This window comes from Schistocerca nitens, chromosome 5 (assembly GCF_023898315.1).
Source record: "Schistocerca nitens isolate TAMUIC-IGC-003100 chromosome 5, iqSchNite1.1, whole genome shotgun sequence".
Taxonomy (NCBI): domain Eukaryota; kingdom Metazoa; phylum Arthropoda; class Insecta; order Orthoptera; family Acrididae; genus Schistocerca; species Schistocerca nitens.
In genome coordinates this window covers 853,999,011-854,018,516 of record NC_064618.1, presented here as the reverse complement: position 1 = coordinate 854,018,516, position 19,506 = coordinate 853,999,011, and the positions used below count along the sequence as shown (strand labels likewise).

Here is a 19,506-nt window from a genome sequence, read left to right as displayed (position 1 = left end):
TGACCAGCGTCATTTTAGATTTAGTGCAGTACAAGAGAGATTGCACTAGAGCTTTTGTTTCTAATGCGATATTTTTTTACCTTTTATATGAGCACCACAACTATGTAGCTGTCTTTGTTGGGTCTTGCCCACTCTTCTTATATAGGGTCCCTAAGGGATGCTCCGTAATCGAAATCCTATACAACAGTTCAAGTAAATAACATTAGTAGTTTTATTTCTATAAAGCAGATTGACAATACTTAACTTTGGATTTAGAACAAGTGTCGCAAACGATGGGCGACAGGCAACATATTTCAGAGTCCTTGGCTGTATGCAGTGTTCCTGCAAGTTTGACACACGTCACTAATAACTGATCTACGAGTGCCAGTCTACACCTGTGCCTATACTGTCCACTAATGTCCGCTACTGAGCACTAATGTCCGGCCGAAGCTGGCAGGAGCGGCGCCTATATTCACTTCTTGCAGGTGTCGCTCCTGGTTACGCCAGAACAGTCTTTACGGATGGGTGCAAGCAGAGGGACTCCGATCGTTCCCCTGTCGTTTTCCCTGATCGTGACCTCAAGGCCCGACTTCCTCAAGAATTTACTGTCTTTGACGCAGAATTATATGTGATCTTGCGGTCACTGGAGCGGACGAGACGCTCCTCCAGTGCTAAATTTCCTGTCTGTTCCGATTCTGTGAGCGTTCTTCAATCTCTCCAACGTTTGTACCCAGCAGATAAAGTAATCCAGAATATCCAGGATGCCCTTCTCCAGCTACAACGACTGGGAAGGAGGTGTCATTTACCTGGGTACCAGGGCATAAGGATATTTCGGGGAACGAAACGGCCGCTCAAGCAGCCAAGGAGGTGTGTCGTCATCCTCAGTTATTTCAGTGTGCCATCCACCTGCATGCTATTACCTCGCTGTGGAGGTACAAAGTCATCCGTTGATGGGAAGACGAGAGGTTGGAAGTGACCGACAATAAGCCTACAACTCGAACTTGACGTACCTCCTTCCAGCCACGTCGACTGGACAAGGTCCCTCTTACTTGTTTTCGCATAGGCCAAAGTCCTACGTCGCATGGCCTCTTAGTCTGCCGAGAGGCACCTCCAGTGTGTGGTGCTTGTGGCGTGCATTTCACTCTGCGCCACATTTTATTTTCAGACAAGCGGGCCGCAGCTGATATGCCGACGGATCTGTCCCCTATTTTAGGTAGCGGTCAAGGGAACGTGGTTCAAGTTTTAAAGTTTTGTGAATTGTCTAAAATTTTTCCCAAGATTATAGGGAGATTGTTTTAAAGTGTAAACATGGTGACTGGCTCACCCAAGGTTTTGCAATTAGTCAGCCACTCACAGTTCCCTGCGTTTTTCTTTTAGCTCATATCTGTTTTGTTTTCTCTGTCTTTTAATTCCATGTATTGCTCGTTCTAAGTTGTTTTAGCGCATGTGAGAAAGAATCACTGTGTGGTCATTTCGAGTGCCTGAGAGTACAACAATTTTAAAGTTTACCTCCACATTGCTTTTTTTTTTTTTAATGAGTATCACCTCGCTGTGGAGGTACAAAGTCATGCTGATGGCGTCGCTGTTGAGCGCTCGTAAGATACAAACACACACACACACAGACGCACACACACGTGAAAGATAAATTAATTTTAGTACGTTTTTATTACTCTAGTTGTCATGGGTCTTCGCTAGGTGGTACTGAAAATGGTTCAAATGGCTCTGAGCACTATGGGACTCGACTTCTGAGGTCATTAGTCCCCTAGAACTTAGAACTAGTTAAACCTAACTAACCTAAGGAGATTACACACATCCATGCCCGAGGCAGGATTCGAACGTGCGACCGTAGCGGTCTCGCGGTTTCAGACTGCAGCGCCTAGAACCGCACGGCCACTTCGGCCGGCAGGTGGTACTCAGTGTAATCATTAACAATCGCCGGCTTCCCCTGACACAAGCAGAGCGTGGCGATCCACAGATCCTGTTTCTTTCCAGCGGCTGCTGAAGCAATCGTTTTAAGAGGTGGCGTTAGTTATCAGGCAAAGGCGTTTGCACAAGTTGCAAACGATTACACTAGACACAAGTTAATGATTCCCCCCATCCAACAGTTCGCTTATGGTTTTTCCCTCGGTTACTTGGAGCCAATGAGATCACACTTCGTCGCGACTGGCGGGCACACACACAGGGAGGTCATTGATCATTACTGCCAAATGTGTCTGTAGGATTAAAATGTATTCTGTAGGAGTCGTTGTTCTGGGTGAACACACACATAAATACGGCGCTGATTGCAGTGTTCTCCATCTATCATTATGCATCTAATTGTTTATCTGTCTCGTTTGCGTGTGTTGATGGCGTGTAAGATTATTTCCACATCTGTTTACGAGTCTTACAGCGACGTAATATGGCTAGACTTACATGTCCGGCATATCTAGCATACCGTCGATGTGGTCCTGGGATACATCTGTTGCAGCAGTCCAGCTCTCATTGAGGAATACTCATTGTTAATGGACAGACAAATTTTCGTAGCAAACCCATCAGTATGCTGACTGTGCGAGCGTTTGTCTTTGGAATTCTATGGATCAGTGGAATTTACATATCGTACACAGATTTTCCCGTGGATAGTATACGGGACTTATAGTGATGTCGCATACGCCTGCAGGGTTTATTTTGTTACGAGTCTTCATTCCAATTGGAAGGCCGCCTAGCTGAAAATGGAGTCACCTGCGCTAGTTTGAAAAGTATGACGGTTGGAAGGAGGAGGAGCGGAGTATGTTTCTAGTAGGTCCAGAAAGAAAGGGTGGTGGGGAGAGATGTGCTTGACGCATAAATTGTTAGCAGCGGTTATCCGCAAAGGAGCCCACATATTTCCTCTGGTAAGCGTGTATATGTGTACGAGTTACTACTGGTTTGTCTAGGTGTTCCATAGAGAAATTATAGAGGAGCGGGGACGGGGAATACTTGGCGCTTAAACTGATAGCAGTGTTTATCTGCAAAAGCGTCGACAAGTTACGACAGGTTATTGCTGTGGCGGGTCGCCCTCTCCATGGATGACTGAGCACAAATTGTGACAGCTACTAGGTCAAGGTGATCACACATACGTCGTGCAAATTTCTCTACCATGTCTGGGGAGCTGGCGTGGTGTGGCGTGGCGTGGTGTTACGACATATGGGTATCTTACGTTCGCTACCTGGTGGCTACGACTGTACAGGATTTCCATACCGTGTCGGCGTTCTCGGCGAATACGGATGGAGAGTTCCTCGTAATCAGCTACTGGGTACTATGTCTGCGATCATCGTCGTTCGGAGCTACAAACCCAAACGTCGGAGTGTGAGGGGGATGATATACCCTCTGGCAGGCGGCATGTCTGTCGCAGATACTGGACGACTCTCTCTTGAGGTGTGCTATAGATGTAGTATCTGTAGTTGCAAGCTTCATAATTTTACTAAGACGTCACATAATCTAGTAGCATGCTGTGGTATTTCTTGTACAATATCTTTGGCTTACTGCATTCTGTATGACGCCACTATTTCTACCAACGTGTTCGTTTCTAACACTGTGACGTCATATACTAATAATGGAGTGGTGGCTTAGCAATCATACATAAACCGGGATCAAAGCTGACAACATCATGAGGTCGACTCGACTCAATGCGACACTCCAACGCGTCGTCATGACGCGACGTCGTGACACGATGGCCCGCTATATTGACACAGAACTCGCGTAATTAGATGCAATGTGTAAAATTGAGGAAATTATTGACAGTTCTTACATATGTGTCTAGGTAAGGCATCTGCTGGTGCCATGTAATGCTGTTATTAACATATAGATGTAGAGTGACATAATTTGTTAGAAATAGAGACAATCCCTCCCTATGCTTCAGAGTGCCGCCAGTTAGAAAATAGGTCAAACTGGGGAAATTAAGAAAAATATGGAAAAATACGTAAAACTGGGAGTACTTACATATCTGTCTGGGCATGGCCTCTGGTGGTGTCATGTAATATTGTCATTGAGTAATAGAAATCAGCCGGCCGCTGGTGGCCGAGCGGTTCTGGCGCTACAGTCTGGAACCGCGCGACCGCTACGGTCGCAGGTTCGAATCCTGCCTCGGGCATGGATGTGTGTGGTGTCCTTAGGTTAGTTAGGTTTAAGTAGTTCTAAGTTCTAGGGGACTTATGACCTCAGCAGTTGAGTCCCATAGTGCTCAGAGCCAATAGAAATCAACTGACGTTACGTGACGTTGTTTGTTGTTAACAAGTTAACAAAACGACACCTCCTCTCACCATGCTGTCCAGCTCCAAAGTAACCCTCCCACTCAAGCGTCTCAGTTATAGAAGATGCAGGTGTGGAGGCGTGCATGGTCCTCATTGGCCCACTGGGGAGTGGAGGGGGTTACCGCCATTTTTATGTCACATGACCTTCAATGTAGCACAATTGACTGGGTGATTCCCGTGGGTGACCTTGATCAGCTTCCGGGGGTTCCGCGGGGGGAGGGAATGAGGAAAGCAAGGAGCTCAAGTGTGTAATCTGTCACTGGATGTGCAACATGATACCGCTCCCCCCCCCCCCTCCCTTAGTTTTCTAAGGTATGTGTCCATACCAGGTATAGATGGCTATTTAAGCCAGTACCTGACGGATTCTGAATTTTCAAAAACTTGTAAAAGTCTTACAAAATCGAACCCACTTGTAAGATGCTCTAAACACATTTAAAACCACAATACCTTCAGATGAAAACACTGTTTATTATTAATTTTAACAAAAAAACACTAATAGTGCTGCCACTCAACTAGTGGCAAATTACGGTGAATGAACACAAAGAAGTTAACGGGTATTATACGCTGTTTTCGCTTGTATTCGTGAACAAAGCCAGCTTAAGAGAAAAGCCTTTCGCCATATACACAACTGCAACGCACTGAAAGATAAATTCTGGTAACCTTTCTCATATTGGGTAGTGTACGTATTTGCCGAACACCAAACGTAAGGGTCGCGATTGCCATCGTTTCGAACTATCTTCAAATAAAAGTCAGTTTCGCAGTCACGTTTTATTCTCGACCGTTGCATCGACTACTATTATTTTCAATTTCGATCTCGTTAAATCAATCCCTAAACTCCTCGTGAACTTCGCGAGTATCAGTTGATTCAGTCTCGTCTCCTCCATTTCTATTACCAGGTACTGAAGATGTAGTGCTATTGGTGGATGTTTTTTCCGTAGGATTCCTATACGATATGGTGTCGAGCTCCTTCAGCTTCAACAATCACCAAATAGTCTGCGTTGAATGTTGGGTCTGGAAACGATGCAATCCGCTAATTTGTAGGGAAGGCCAGAACTTATTTTTATTGTTTCTTGGAAGGGTTTCAAAAACGTAACACGCTGCTCCTTGAAATACCACTGATAAGACTTCGAATTATTGAAGTTACATTTCCTAGATTCCCACTTGCGCTTCTTCCCTGAGAACTGTGGTGCTGTAACCGACGAGCACTGAGATCGCTTCCACCAGCGAATTTTGGATATGGAAAAGACATACAAGGGAAAGTGGAGTGCACCAATGTTAGCCAATTGTTGATGGACAATAAGCAGGGAATCAGCAGCAGAAAACTACAAGCACCAGGCAAAGTGGGATGCCTTTAGTGACCTTCCTCCGAGGGATAACGACAAGGGATACATGCATAAGCATATATAGGCAATAATGTAAAAAGTTATCATAACTTCAAAACGAGAGCTAATCTTCCATTGTCATTGACATTTTCCCTATCGGCATACCCGAAAATATAAAGATTAGCAGTTTTCATTCCAGTTGCGGAAAAAAATAAAATTTTGTTGGCTAGTGTAATTTAATTAGTACAGTAGTTGTAACTACATTATTATTGTTGTTATTATTATTTTTACTATGGTTACTGGTGTGGACAGTACTACCCTAAATAATCATTAATGACTACATATGTAAAAGCAAAGCATGTTTGTGTTTTCTTATGTGCTAAGACTATTAAAATGAATTTATTGCTCTAGATTAGGTGAATGAAAGAATATTCCCTGTATAAAAAAAAGGATCTAAAATGGTTTTGTAGTGCACGCATTTCGGGAAAAAGTATGATTTAGACATTTAATTTTAACACCATGCATCTTTATTCCAGGAGATAACTCCTCATAAACTGATGGGCAATCCTGCTTCTCCATCCACCTCCGCAGTGGAACATAATGCAACACGCCCCACATTAGACTCAGAGCACGGCGATGCTCAAGAAATGAAAGGAAGACGCGTAAAAGGAGTAGGAAACCATTAGAATGGGTAGTAAATACAGCGAAGGAATCCCTCAACAGAGGACCCAAAGAATGCTGAAACTGAAGCTAGATTAATGAAGCCTGGATGTAATCCCAACTCATGCTGACTGAAATATCATAATAAAGTAACCCAGGAACATAGGTAGGATATTTTTAACAGTTTTGGCAGAGGGCAGAACTCAGCAGTCGGCGAGAATTTCTATCAACATGTGAAAAATGTCAGCGAAACACAGATCTGAGATGTGACTGAATCAAGAAGAAAAATTTTCAAGACTATTCTCTCTAACAGTTGATGGGAATAACATTAAGGTGTGTCAGAAAATGTTTCTGCATACCCTCTCTATTACAGACATGTGGGTGAGGACTGACATGGAAAAACTGGGAGCAGACGGAATTTTGTAGTCCCATACGATAGGAAAACAGTGCAAAAGGGCGAATTCAATACAATTTGAAAAAATGGAGTCAGTGCGAGAGCACATAAACAGCTTTCCTTGTGCAGAATCACATTACACAAGGAAATAAGCAGCAAGTACCTCAAGCCGGAATGAGCACTGCAAAGATGCACAGAATTTCCCAGGAATGGCTCAAGCCCAGCAAATACAGGGTGCTTCAGCTGTCCCCCACGGATGTCGCTTTATGCAACCTGCAATGTTATATCTCGCCTTCATGAACCATGCGCAAATTTTTCATATTCTATCTTTCGCTACGCGCAAACTTTCAATTCTACAGAAAAAAATGAACAGGGCCTTTTTGTAGGGAATTTTATGAAGTTAAATTTTGTACTGAGATACGTTTTCGCTACAGCCGTTAGCTTTCGGGTTATTCGAGAATAACATATAAAAGCGACCTTCAAACGCACCCCCACTCCTATACTGAGCCCCCAACAGTCAAGATATCTAGTATGTAGTTCGTGGCAGTCCCTCCCTTCGGTCTCGGACAAGCCCATTATGAGTGCATGTTTCGATCTGCAGGCAGTGTTGGTTCCGTCTCAGCCTGATGAGAGCCTTCATTATTACTACAAACGGGAATACTCCATCTTCAGTTTGACAGTATACGACGTGCTACGTCTGGAATGGGGCCACTGATCATCGTGGCGCAAACGAAACAGCCAGCTGTGTTTACCATTTCTTACAGATACAAGCTGGTGAAGGTGGTAAAATATGCATATTCTACTCGGATAATTTGGGAGGACCGAATAGGAACTGACACCTGTTCCCTATGTTTGTCACTGAATCTGTTAAGTTTGGTATATCAACCACACATCGCTTTCTAGAAATGGAGTACTCCCAGATTGAAGGTGACTCAGTGCACGCTCTGGTCGAAAGAAGAACTACTGTGTGTACGATACGCATCAGTGGGTCACCTTAATTAGAATGAGTAAGGTCGATGAAAAGCCATATACAGTTGACGAAGTGCGTCAGAACTTAATATATGACTTCAAGAAAGTGGAGCAGAAACAACAGTTGGTGTACGACATCAATAAAAATATGGTGAAATGGAGTAAAGTATGGGAAATTGCTGTGCCACGAGGATGACCGTACGAAGTGTACTTGAAGTACACTTACCAGGAAGAAGCAAAGCGTATGCTTGTCCAGAAGCGATCTAGAACCAGGCAGCTATCATCCTGCGACGTTCTCGAATGGGCATCTGACGAGTTTCTGCCGACCGCCTAACAGAAGTTACAGGAGCTACAGTGACAAACATCGTCAAGTCCTGAAAGCCCATTTTTGAAGACAAGTGGAGAACACTGGAACATGATGTTTAAGCCGCTTCATTTTTAAGTGTTTATCTGTGAAGTTGCAATAACATTGAAACAAATTTGGATTTAAACTTATTTTGCATCTCCCGTAAAACTGTCAGTTTGGAGTTTAAGTGTTAATACTTGGAGCCGCCAATATGACTAACATCTAACAGCCTTGTTTCTTTGTTTTAGTGTACCTTCATTCGCGCAACATTCCTGGAAGTCGTCTTTGATTATGACAACTACGAAGCACAGTGAATGAATTAACAGGAGGGGAACCGTGGGTAATATTACCAGGACCGCAGGACTAATTATTAATTTACGGTTTCATCTGTAAAGTCTACGAATAACTGACTATCGTACGAAACAGATTAGGGAGTGGAAGTAGAAGGACGTGCTACTAGTAACGTGTTTGCTAAGATACAGGAAGACTTCTGAGCGGTGATTTTGTTTTTGAGCAGTTGCCTCGTGACACTGCGACGGAAGCAGATGAGAAATAATAGACGGCATTTGCCCGCGTTCCGACGCGTAAAGACAGCGGGTGGTACCCTGAGGCCGCGCAAGCGGCGGTGGCCCCGCCGGAAAGCTGCGCCCCCGCGCGGGTCGATAACCAAATTCGACTTCGACTTTTTTCCTGTCTCTGTCGCTCGCGCCAGCGGGAGGGCGCGAGCGCGCGTGGGCTGGCGCCAGCCTTTGTAGCGCGGCCCGGGCGCGGCGCGGCGCAGAGCTGCGGCGGCGGCCACAAAAACTGGCGCTCGCCGGCCCGGCGTTGCTAGCGGCAACTTCCGGCGCGGCGCGGCGCGGCTGGCCGGCCGGCCGGCGCCCGCCCCCCCCCCCTCCCGACCCATTCCCCCCCGCCACCCCCTCGCGAGTCCCCCGCGGAAAATACCCGCCGCGGCGCCGCGCCGGGCCGCGTGGCGCAGCCGGCCGCCGAACAAAGGACGCGCAGCGCGGCCGCGCGCCACGCCTACGCGCCAGCTGCCGCCGGCGCGCCGCTCCTAGCGGCCGCTGCCTTCCGTCTTCCGATCCATAATATCGGAAAATGAAATTCTAATGAAAGAGTAACGCTGACGTGCTGCCAAAGACCGTCGGCAACCGAGTGTGCTTCTCCAGCAAACGACGGGAGGAAGCTAGTGAATCTGACTCGCGCACGTCGAGTCTATATAATAAAGCATTCGACCACCAGGCAAAACTGCGTTATCCTTATTTCTCCTTTTCAGTTATATGAACTGGAATGTGAAATGACTGTAACGCCGTGGACCACTGTAAAATTTTGCTGTTTTTCTTAAACTACTGCCATCGGAACATGTAAAGAGAACCCGAAGTTGCTTCCTTACTGCTAAACATGTATACTGATTCGAGAAGTGGCACAGTGGTAACACAGTGGACTCGCATTTGGCAGAAAGACGGTTCGAGTCGCTGTTCGGCCGTCCAGAAGGTTTTCCGTGATTTTTCTACACTACTCGAGGCAAATGGAATGGGTAGTTCGTTTGAAATCGTGTGATCGACTTTCTCCAGTATATCTTCTGCTCCGTCTCTCATAAATTCGTCGTCGCCGGCCATTAAACCCTACGCTTCCATCTGAATGACAGTCCTACGGGATATTCTTGGCAAATCCGAAACTATGGGTTGGTGTTCACAGAGGTCCCCTTCAGCCTCTGGCTGACAGTGAAATAAATGGAAAACTTAATGATAAAACCCGTGTACGGCTTTTCCAGAACCGCTTTCGTTCTGTCAGTTTACATTCCGAAGTCACATCATGATCATCAGAGCTTCTATCGTTATGTCACTGTGAGGGGAAATTGAATAGGTAGATATAACAGTACAAACAACATTTGAGTTACTTCATTGTGAAGGCACATACACAGTCTGGTGACAAAAGCCTTGCAAAATCTCCTAATATGGTGTCGGACCTCCTTTTGCAGCAACTCGACGTGGCGTGGACTCAACAAGTGACTGGAAGTCTCCTGTAGAAAAACTGTGCCATACTGCATCTAGAGCCGTCCAAAATTACCGAGGCAGGATTTTGTGTACGAACTGACCTGTCGATTATGTCCCTTAAACTTTGGATGGGATTGAAATCGGGTGATACTAGTGGTCAAGTCATTCGCTCCACCTATCGAGAACGTTCTTCAAACCAGTCGCGAAAATTGTGGCCCGGTACATGTCTGGGAATGGCTGAAAATGGCCTCCAAGTAGCCGAACATCACCATTTTCAGTCAATGATCGGTTCAATTGGACCAGAAGACCTAGTCCATTCCATGTAAACACACCCCACACCATTATGGAGCCGCCACCACCACCAGCTCGCACAGTGCCTTGATGACAACCTGAGTCGATGGCTTCCTGATGTCTGCGCCACGCCCGAATGCTACCGCCAGACCTTACAACTGAAATCGGAACTTATATGACCAAGCCGCGGTTTTCCAGTCGTCTACGATCCAACCGATACGGTCTCGAGCACAGGAGAGGCGCTGCAAGCGATGTCGTGCTGATAGCGTCGATTATCTGCTGCCGTAGCTCTTTGACGCCAAATTTCGCCGCGCTCTCCTAACGGATACGTTCGTCGTAATTCCCAGATTGATTTCTGCGGTTATTTCACGCAGTGCTGCTTGTCTGTTAGGACTGACAACTCTACGCAAAGCTGCTGCTCTCGGTCGTTAAGCAAAGGCCGTCGGACCACCGGGTTTTGCCAGGTGAGAGGTAATGCCATTCTCGGCACACTCTTGACACTGTGCATCTCGGAATACTGAATTCCCCGACGACACCCGAAATGGAATGTCCCATGTATCTAGCTCCAACTACCATTCCGCGTTCAGAGCCTTAATTCCCGTCGAGCGGCCATAATCATGTCATATGATTCGCCTGAGTACAAATGACTGCTCTTTCGTACCTTCTGTACGCGATGCTACCGCCAGCTATACACGTGCGTATAGCTACCCCATGAGTTTTGTTACCTTCGTGTAAAAGACATGAGGAAACGTCGCAGATACGCTTTTCTCCGCTGTTGACATTGCCAGGGAAGCCCTTAGGTGACAACTGAAACCGTAACGATGATGATGTGACTTCGAAATCTACATTCGCACAGTAAAAACGCTATTGAAAAGATAGAAGATGGATTTTATTTTTAAGTGTTTCTAATGCTCCTTCTTTTTTCGAGTCTTTTTATAGGCAGAATCATGCTCGCCGCTTCCACTGAAGATATCTTTCCATCCCGTGTGTTGGTTAGAGGATATATTGAAGTACAGTGTAACCCAAATGACACAAAGCGAGTCTTCGAACAATGGAGTAAGCGAGAGTTGTTTCTCGTTTTCTTCCTTTTGAACACAAGTATCCGAATAAGTGTATATCTTACGACTTAGCTCCAAATCATATCCTAATTTAATGTAAGCATATCTAAATTCACCACGAATATCGTACTTTTCTTTAGTGCAAATTGGAAAGGTACAGTAGACTGTGAACTGCCATCGGGAACCGAAAATATTTTTCGAATCTCTGCCGCCATATTGTTTCCAAGTCCGTCGTACCTCCTTTGGTGTTCGTTTGAACTCGTTGCACTTGGCGTGCCGCCCTCCTCGCACACACAGAATCCACCGGGCGCTGCACGGCGTCTGCGAGGCGGCGCGCCAGTGCGCTCCGCGAGGCTGCGCCCGGCGCCGCGGCCCAAGGCTGCAGGAGAGGAATTCCCCACGCGGCCTGCGTTCGCAGCCGGCCACGGCTAATGAGCGGCGCGGCGGCGCGCGTTGGCGCGGTAAGTAATTGCTCACACTGTGCGCGCGGCCGCCCTGCCGTATCAGCGCGCGCATCGCGCCGGGGGTCGGCTATCTGTGCAGTCGTCGGCCGGTCCGCTGTCGCGTGCTGCGCAACCGTCACTCCGAGCCGCCGACCTTCCCGGGCTCACTGCAGCCTACTACGTACACGGTGGCTCGGTGACTAAATGTAACGTCGTCACGTATTCCACTTCCAACACCTATCTGACTTCACCTGTACAACAACACGCCAAAACGTGTACACTGCTGCAAACACTCGGTCAGCGGCAGAGCCACTTCGCTTTACACAGTTTTTCTCGGCTTTGACACGCGTTCAGTGTTAAGTGCAGCAGCTGAATGTCGAACAGTCGTTTTGAGGCCTTATGTTGCGCCATAGCTAGCAGGACCACACACTGTACGGTACCGCTATGCGACCAGAACTCGTAACCGAACAAATTCGCGTAATTAAAAGTAAAGAGGACGAATAATTCTGGACGGCGATACAGCCATTAGTTCACTGAAGAAGTGTTAGAACTGATGCAGCAACGATACAATATGTCGGGCCATGCAGAAGTTTTCGTTCGAAGGGCGCACAGTCCCGACCGACTCGGTACGCCAATCAGGCAAAACTGCTTTCAGCACTGAGGCAATCGTCCCATCTTCGCACCAGTTTGAAGATACTCTTTTCGTGAAACATCGTATCCCGCTGCGTGAAGAAATCCGTAACTACCTGCTGCACGTCCTCGTCCGAGAGGAATCGTCGACCCTTCGAGGCCTTTTTTAAGCGACCGATGGCATGATAATCGCGTGGCGAGAGGTCAGGACTATAGGGCGGGAGTTGGAGTGTCTGTCACGGATGAGGCTGACCTTCCAGCTCGACGGGCATCTTGTGTCGCACCACGCCACAACGGCTGTTTTCGGCAGACATGCTGCCGCACACCCATTCTTCGTTCTCCGATGGATGTCTACCGGTGTTTGTCCTTCGGCAGCCAACCAAAGAATAACAGCACGTTGGTCCTCTTTGAATGCATTTGGTAATAACGTCACCATAGTTCACGTTTCCGCATTTAGCACCCCCATTGCACGTCAGACAGACAAGAACGTCACACAGGAATGCCCTCGCCTACATGTCGGTGCTTATATACCCGCAACGTAGCAGCGCCACGTTGCGTATACGCTGCGAGAACGCCCTCAGGGACATTTTTTTAAATCACTCTTTATACGAGGTGACCTGGGAAGGGTGGAGACTGCTTACTTTAAATTCTGTTCCTGTAGTTTCGACTTAATTTTCCATCGTTTCTCCACATAATTTCAGCAGATTGCTAGGGAGACTTCTAAAAGGTGAAATCAAAACTTAATGCGTAGTTCATATCTAACGACTGTCTAATTAACGGCAAAAAAAACAGTGTAGTGAGTGGTACTGCTTGATTTTTAATGTCACAGCATTAGTCTGCATCTACAACTCCGAGATCGGAAATTCTTGTTTGTCCATTACGAGTATTCGTGTCGTTATTCTTTTCACGTGTCAAGTATGAAGGATACGCATTTCACAGGAAGATGAAATGTTAAATTTCATGATAGTCACAGTAGCTACTATTTGCAAAATTCGATCACTGGAAAACTTAATAATAAAAGTTATCAGTCAGCGGTCTTTTCAGTAGCTTCATTCTGCAACTAAAAAGACCAATGTACGTAGACGTGATAACGTTAACTAAATCGTCTCACATACCTACTTTGGATACACTCGCATCATATATTATAAACTTGTAACACTTCTATAATTTCTGTACTGTGTCGTAAAAAGGCATGTGAAACATCAGCATCCATATCATATAACCATGTAGCCTTCTCAGCTGTCACTGTTTAGCAAGACTGAAATTTTTTACCATGATGATAGAAAGTGAATTGTAGAGACTCAGTCAATTTTTTAGTGAATTCCCTTTATGACGGCACAATCTCAAGTTTTTCGCGGAATCTGGAACAGCACGATGTCGCCTGGGGGCGGACCGGTTGTCACCTACCCTGGACGTCGTCGACTTGTCCGGAAAAATGTTAGCGCTCGGTGGGGTCGGCCTTTCAGTGACCCGCGGGTAAATTATTAACGCGGCCCTGTCCCCGGCCGGCCCGCTTATAACAAGATCCTCCCCTCGGTAATTCCGCCTGGCTCGCTAGTTGCAGGAAGCGGAGGAGGAGGAGCAGGAGGAGGAGGAGGAAGAAGAAGACGGCGTGCAGGAGCGGGTTCACACGCGCCGGCGCGCTGCTACGAGGCAGCTGGTGGCTGGCGAGCTAGCGCACCGTGCCCGCCTGCGCGTATGCTGTCCGCCCGACACCTGCTCCACAAGCCAGGCCCGTGTGCGTCACCTTCCACGTCGCCAGTGATCCCGTACCTTCGCACACTCCTGGTCAGATAACTTGGTTTCTCCATAAAGTGATAAAAAACAGGAAGTATAATGCAACCATGTACTGTTGTAAAACTACCGTAGACTGTCGTAAGTAAGCGTGGACTACGGTAGTTTCCCTAGTAGCCTTGGTCAGTTACGACCGTAACAGCGTCACCTGTACGTTACATGTGCTGCATACCTATCGGGCGTTGGGCGTTACCTCACTTCAATAGTTTTTCTGCATATGCGATCTGTGTCTTACTAGATGTACGATAAATGTGGTGCATACTTATCTAACGTTACCTCATTTTGATAGTCGTTTTTCAAATGCGATTTGTCTCACTAGATTCCTGTAGAAACCGGAAGCGGTGAGCCGTTTAGAAACTGAGTGAGGATATATAAAAGATCGCATAACCTATGTAACATTTTTGTTCTACATAGTTATCTTCATGTCCGTTGCTTAAAAATAAACAGTATTTATAGCAAAATTTGTCAATGTTTAGTTTAGGTTTTATTCGAAAGTTATTGATTTGGAACGTGAAACAGAGGGATGTTGTAGTAAAAATAAAAAAAACCATACAAATTTATCATATAGCTCTAGAAAATGCAATTTTCTCAAAAGAAGACGCAAAACAAAAACATATCAAACATCGTTTCAGTACTTCGTCGAACTTACATAAAAATGTTTCTGTTAGCCGGCCGGCGTGGCCGAGCGGTTCTAGGCGCTATAGTCTGGAACCGCGCGACCGTTACGGTCGCAGGTTCGAATCCTGCCTCGGGCATGGATGTGTGTGATGTCCTTAGATTAGTTAGGTTTAAGTAGTTCTAAGTTCTAGGGGACTGATGACCTCGGAAGTTAAGTCCCATAGTGCTCAGAGCCATCTGAACAATTTGTTTCTGTTATTCATAAACAACTTTCGCACATATCACTAATAAATAACAGGAAATTTTTGCCTTTGATTCTGATGAAGAACTTTTTATTGAGGCCAAACCAACAACAATAATTATAGACTTCATGTTCGTGCATATAAACCGTACTTGCATCGAGTGTAATCGCTTTGGTTACATGAAAGCGCAGAGGTTACACGATCAACAGATTTTTATTAGTTATGAAATATAATGTGTATTTTGTAAGGTTGTAAAATACACGATGGACTATGTACGTTTCTAATTATGTGCAAAAGAAACAAACAAATAAAAATTAAGAGAAGTCGTGGGTCCCCAGTTTCTGTCTCACACACTCATTTATCTTTCTTTCCCTACTAACGATACCAATACTACCAGTAATCATACCATTTACTACCTACATCATTTATGCTGTACCAAAACCACGGAAAGGGTAGTTTTGGCAGAGCGGAACTATCAGCAGAATATTAGCAATTAGCATCGTCTTCACAGGAACGCCCGGTACGAGGTACCTGCCGATCAAGTAGCACATCAGTTACTGATGAACGGGAGGCCAACACACAAATACCGAAATTGCAAAAAGAAGAGCAAGAGGAGAGTAATGACCTTACATCATCATTCAGCATGGAATAACTACAGAAGGCTATCAAACAAAGTAAAAATGGCAAATCAGCTGGCTTGCATGATAAACGAACCGGCTTAAATACAAAGAAACGGATTCTCCTAATTTTCGATAACTGCGTAAGCAGAAACCAAACTCCAAGCATATGGCGGAAGAGTCGATTGATTGCTTTGCTCAAACCTGGCAAAGAAGGAAATGATCCAAAGAATTTTAGACCAGTCGCACTACTTTGTTATCTTTACAGAATGCTGGAAAGACTGATTTTAAGTCGCCTATCACCTGCAATTGGCCCTCACTTATACCTCACCAATCTGGATTTCGTCCAGATAAAAGCTGTACTGGACAACTGCTAAATCTCACACAGTGTATAGAAGATAGTTTTGAAGCTCGGAAGGTGATAGGAGTCGCATTTGTCAACTTATCAGCGGTGTATGGTACGGTCAGTCACCAGCTACTACTAGTCAAGGTCTACAATCTGACCAAAGATTTAGGTCTGACCAGACTCATCACCTCCCTTCTGCAGAATCCCAGGTTCTTCGTCGACTTTCAAGGACAGCGTAATCGATGGAGACTACAGAAGAATGGCCCCTCGCAAGGAAGTGTTTTGGCTCCAGTTCTGTTTAATATATACAGGAACGACCAACCTATAGCCCCAAACACCAGGAGCTTCTTATATGCTGACGACCTCGTTCTAGCCCGCCAGAGCACAGATTTTGAAACAGTGGAGAGCAACCTCACGAATGCCCTTGAAGATCTATCCAGATACAACAACACAAAGCCGGCCGCGGTGGTCTCGCGGTTCTAGGCGCGCAGTCCGGAACCGTGGGACTGCTACGGTCGCAGGTTCGAATCCTGCCTCGGGCATGGATGTGTGTGATGTCCTTAGGTTAGTTAGGTTTAAGTAGTTCTAAGTTCTAAGGGACTGATAACCACAGCAGTTGAGTCCCATAGTGCTCAGAGCCATTTTAGCCAACAACACAAACCAGCTTAAACCAAACGCTTCAAATACCCAAGTGTGTGCTTTCCATTTAAGAAACAAGGAAGCCACTCGCAAGTTGAAAATAGTATGGACGGGGATCGAACTGAACACTACATGACTCCAAAATACCTAGGAATGACACTTGACAGATCTCTCACTTTCAAAAAGCACTGCAAGAAATGCAAATCGAAAGTTTCCACTAGGAACAATCTCCTACGGAAACTGGCCGGATCACAGTGGGGTAGTCAACCTGAAACAATCCGAACATCTGCAATGGCACTATGCTATTCTGCGACAGAGTATACCTCTCCCGTCTGGTATAATTCAACTCATGCCAAACAGGTGGATGAAGCTCTCAACGAAACCCGCAAAATTATAACATGTTGCTTGAAATCCACTCCAGGCGAATGGATTTACCACCTCGGAGGGATAGCACCACCACCTGTTCGAAGAGAGATAGCGGCGAACAAGGAAAGAAAGGCAGTGGAACAAGAAATTACCCATCCTCTGTATGGGCACGAACCGCATCCGCAACGACAGAAGTCAAGTAGGAGTTTCATTAGGATATCAGAGGAACTTAGAATCACTACTGAAAAAGCTAGGTTACAGCTATGGAAGGCTACGACCCACCTTCCCACTGGTTGGAAAAGAGTTGTTGAAGCTTTACCTCCAGGCCACGACGGGGAATGGACAATTTGGAAGTCCCTGAATAGACTGAGATCCGGAGTTGGAGGATGAAACGTTAACTTGGCAAGATGAGGATACACTGATCCAAATGATTGTGTGACTGTGGAGAACAGACAGTTCGGCACATGTTTCGGCGTTGATTGTGCCCAGTCTCCTGTACAGAAGATGATCTTCAATAAGCAACAGAAAATGCACTGGAAGTGGACAAGTTTTGCTCAAAAGTAATTTAATCATAACTGCGTTAAATGCATGTACATGTACCGGTATGTTTCTGACACGAGAATAATAAAAAAAAACTGCAAGATCGCAGGTTAATTTAAGAACGAGATAAATTGCAAATCTGAAATGCTGGTACATTAATAATTTGTGTAACCGCCAGAATGCTGAATGCAAGCTTGTAGACATAGATGTATCGTGTCGTACGGGTGCCGGATTTCAGTTTGTGGGACGGAGTTCCATACCTGTTTCATTTGATCGGTCGACACAGGGACGGTTAATGCTGGTAATGGATGACGCTGGAGTTGTCCGATGATTTCCCATACGTGCTCGACTGGAGACAGATCTCATGATCGAGCAGACCAAGGCAACATGTCGACACTCTGTAGAGCATGTTGGATTACAACAGCGGTATCTGGGCGAACGTTATCCTGTTGATGTTCATGAATGGCAGCACAACAGTTCGCGTCACGAGACTGACATACAGATTTGCAACCAGGATGGGTGGGATAGCCACGAGAGTGCTCCTGCTGTCATGCGAAACCACACTCCAGGTGTAGGTCCAGTATGTCTAGCACGCACACAGGTTGGTTACAGATCCTCAACTAGCCTCCGTCTAACCGACACACGGCCATCACTGTCACTGAGGCAGAACCAGCTTTCATTAGAAAACACAACACACCTCTGCCTTGCCCTGCAATGAACTCTCGCTTGACACAACTAAAGTTGCAAATGGTGGTGGTTTGGGTTAGTGGAATACACGCTATAGGCGTCTGGATAGGAGCTGTTCGTTGTGTCACTGTGGTGCCAACTGGCGCACAAACAACTGCTGCAGGTGCAGTACGACGCACCAGAGCCATACGCCGCGCGCGATGATCTTCCCTCTCGGTAGTGCCACGTGGCTGTGCGGAGCCTAGTCTTCATGCAGTCGTAGATTGTCACGAGCACTGCTGCCAACTGTCACGTACAGTGGCTGCTTTCTTGCCAAGTGTTTCCGCAATATCGCGGAAGGAACATCCAGCATGTCGTAGCCCTACTACACCAACTCCTTAAAACTCACTGTGATGCTGATAATGACGTCTTTCTCACCTTAAAGGCATTCTTCATTAACATCAAGTCGCCAAGACCAGTCTCAAAGGTAACTAATGCTCACTATTTAAAGCAAACACGATTTGCACCCTCGTAGTAGCGATATTAGCGCTACTCTTGCGCCACTGACGCGAAATTTGATTAGACAACATCTTTCAGATATAAAAACACGTCTACCAACTTTAGTTTATGTCGCACAACTCTTTCTCAGAGATGCGATTTTTCACCATTGTATTTATAAGAGCTAGAAAAAAATTGATGTTCACATATTGGATTGGTTTGCGTTCCGCGTTGTTGATTACAAGTCAGTGTTTAGCAGTTGCAGATTTGACAAGAACTTTTATTCTTCCCTGTCCTGTTTTCTGTTTCAATTCCTGTACATAAATCCCGATGTCCTCCGTAAGGTCACAGCGAATTCCGCGATGTTCTCAAAGAATTATTCCGGTGCAGTACGCGTCAACTAACCATTTCTTTGTTGACAGTACCGTAGCAGTTAAAAGTATCTCATTACTGATGAGCTATGTCAAAAAGAATTTCACTTCACTGACAGAAAAGGTATCATCACAAAGTTTGGTGACTGAAATAAGTCCTAAGACTCATAGTACGCCCAAGGACCGAAAAGACGTATCATTATTGATTTTCAGTTCGCGTTGTGTATTTTTCCTGTTTCGAGTGAGAAATGGCGTCATTGCTAAACTCATCGAAAGATAACGTGCTAAAATATAGATTGCGTTATGGTGCAACTCACTAAGTACAGATCAGTTCCCATGCAGATCAACAGTGACTCACAACTGCGTCTGAACCCTAATTTGTAGCTAGGTAAGAATTAAGCAGACAGAAAAAGACTACTCCACGCTAATCTATGTTAACTGCTGTTTCTGTC

General features: G+C 45.8%; 1 protein-coding gene across 1 annotated transcript in view; it reads right to left on the bottom strand.

Moving 5' to 3' along the window:
* Positions 1-17,895, bottom strand: part of LOC126259241 (dynein regulatory complex subunit 7) — a 742,488-nt gene extending 724,593 nt beyond the window's left edge. Inside the window, exon 1 of the mRNA XM_049955864.1 lies at positions 17,780-17,895. Within this exon, the coding sequence (XP_049811821.1) occupies positions 17,780-17,788 (9 nt within the window). The 5' untranslated portion in view covers positions 17,789-17,895. The remainder of the gene's footprint in view (positions 1-17,779) is intronic.
* Between the last annotated feature and the right edge of the window lie 1,611 nt (positions 17,896-19,506).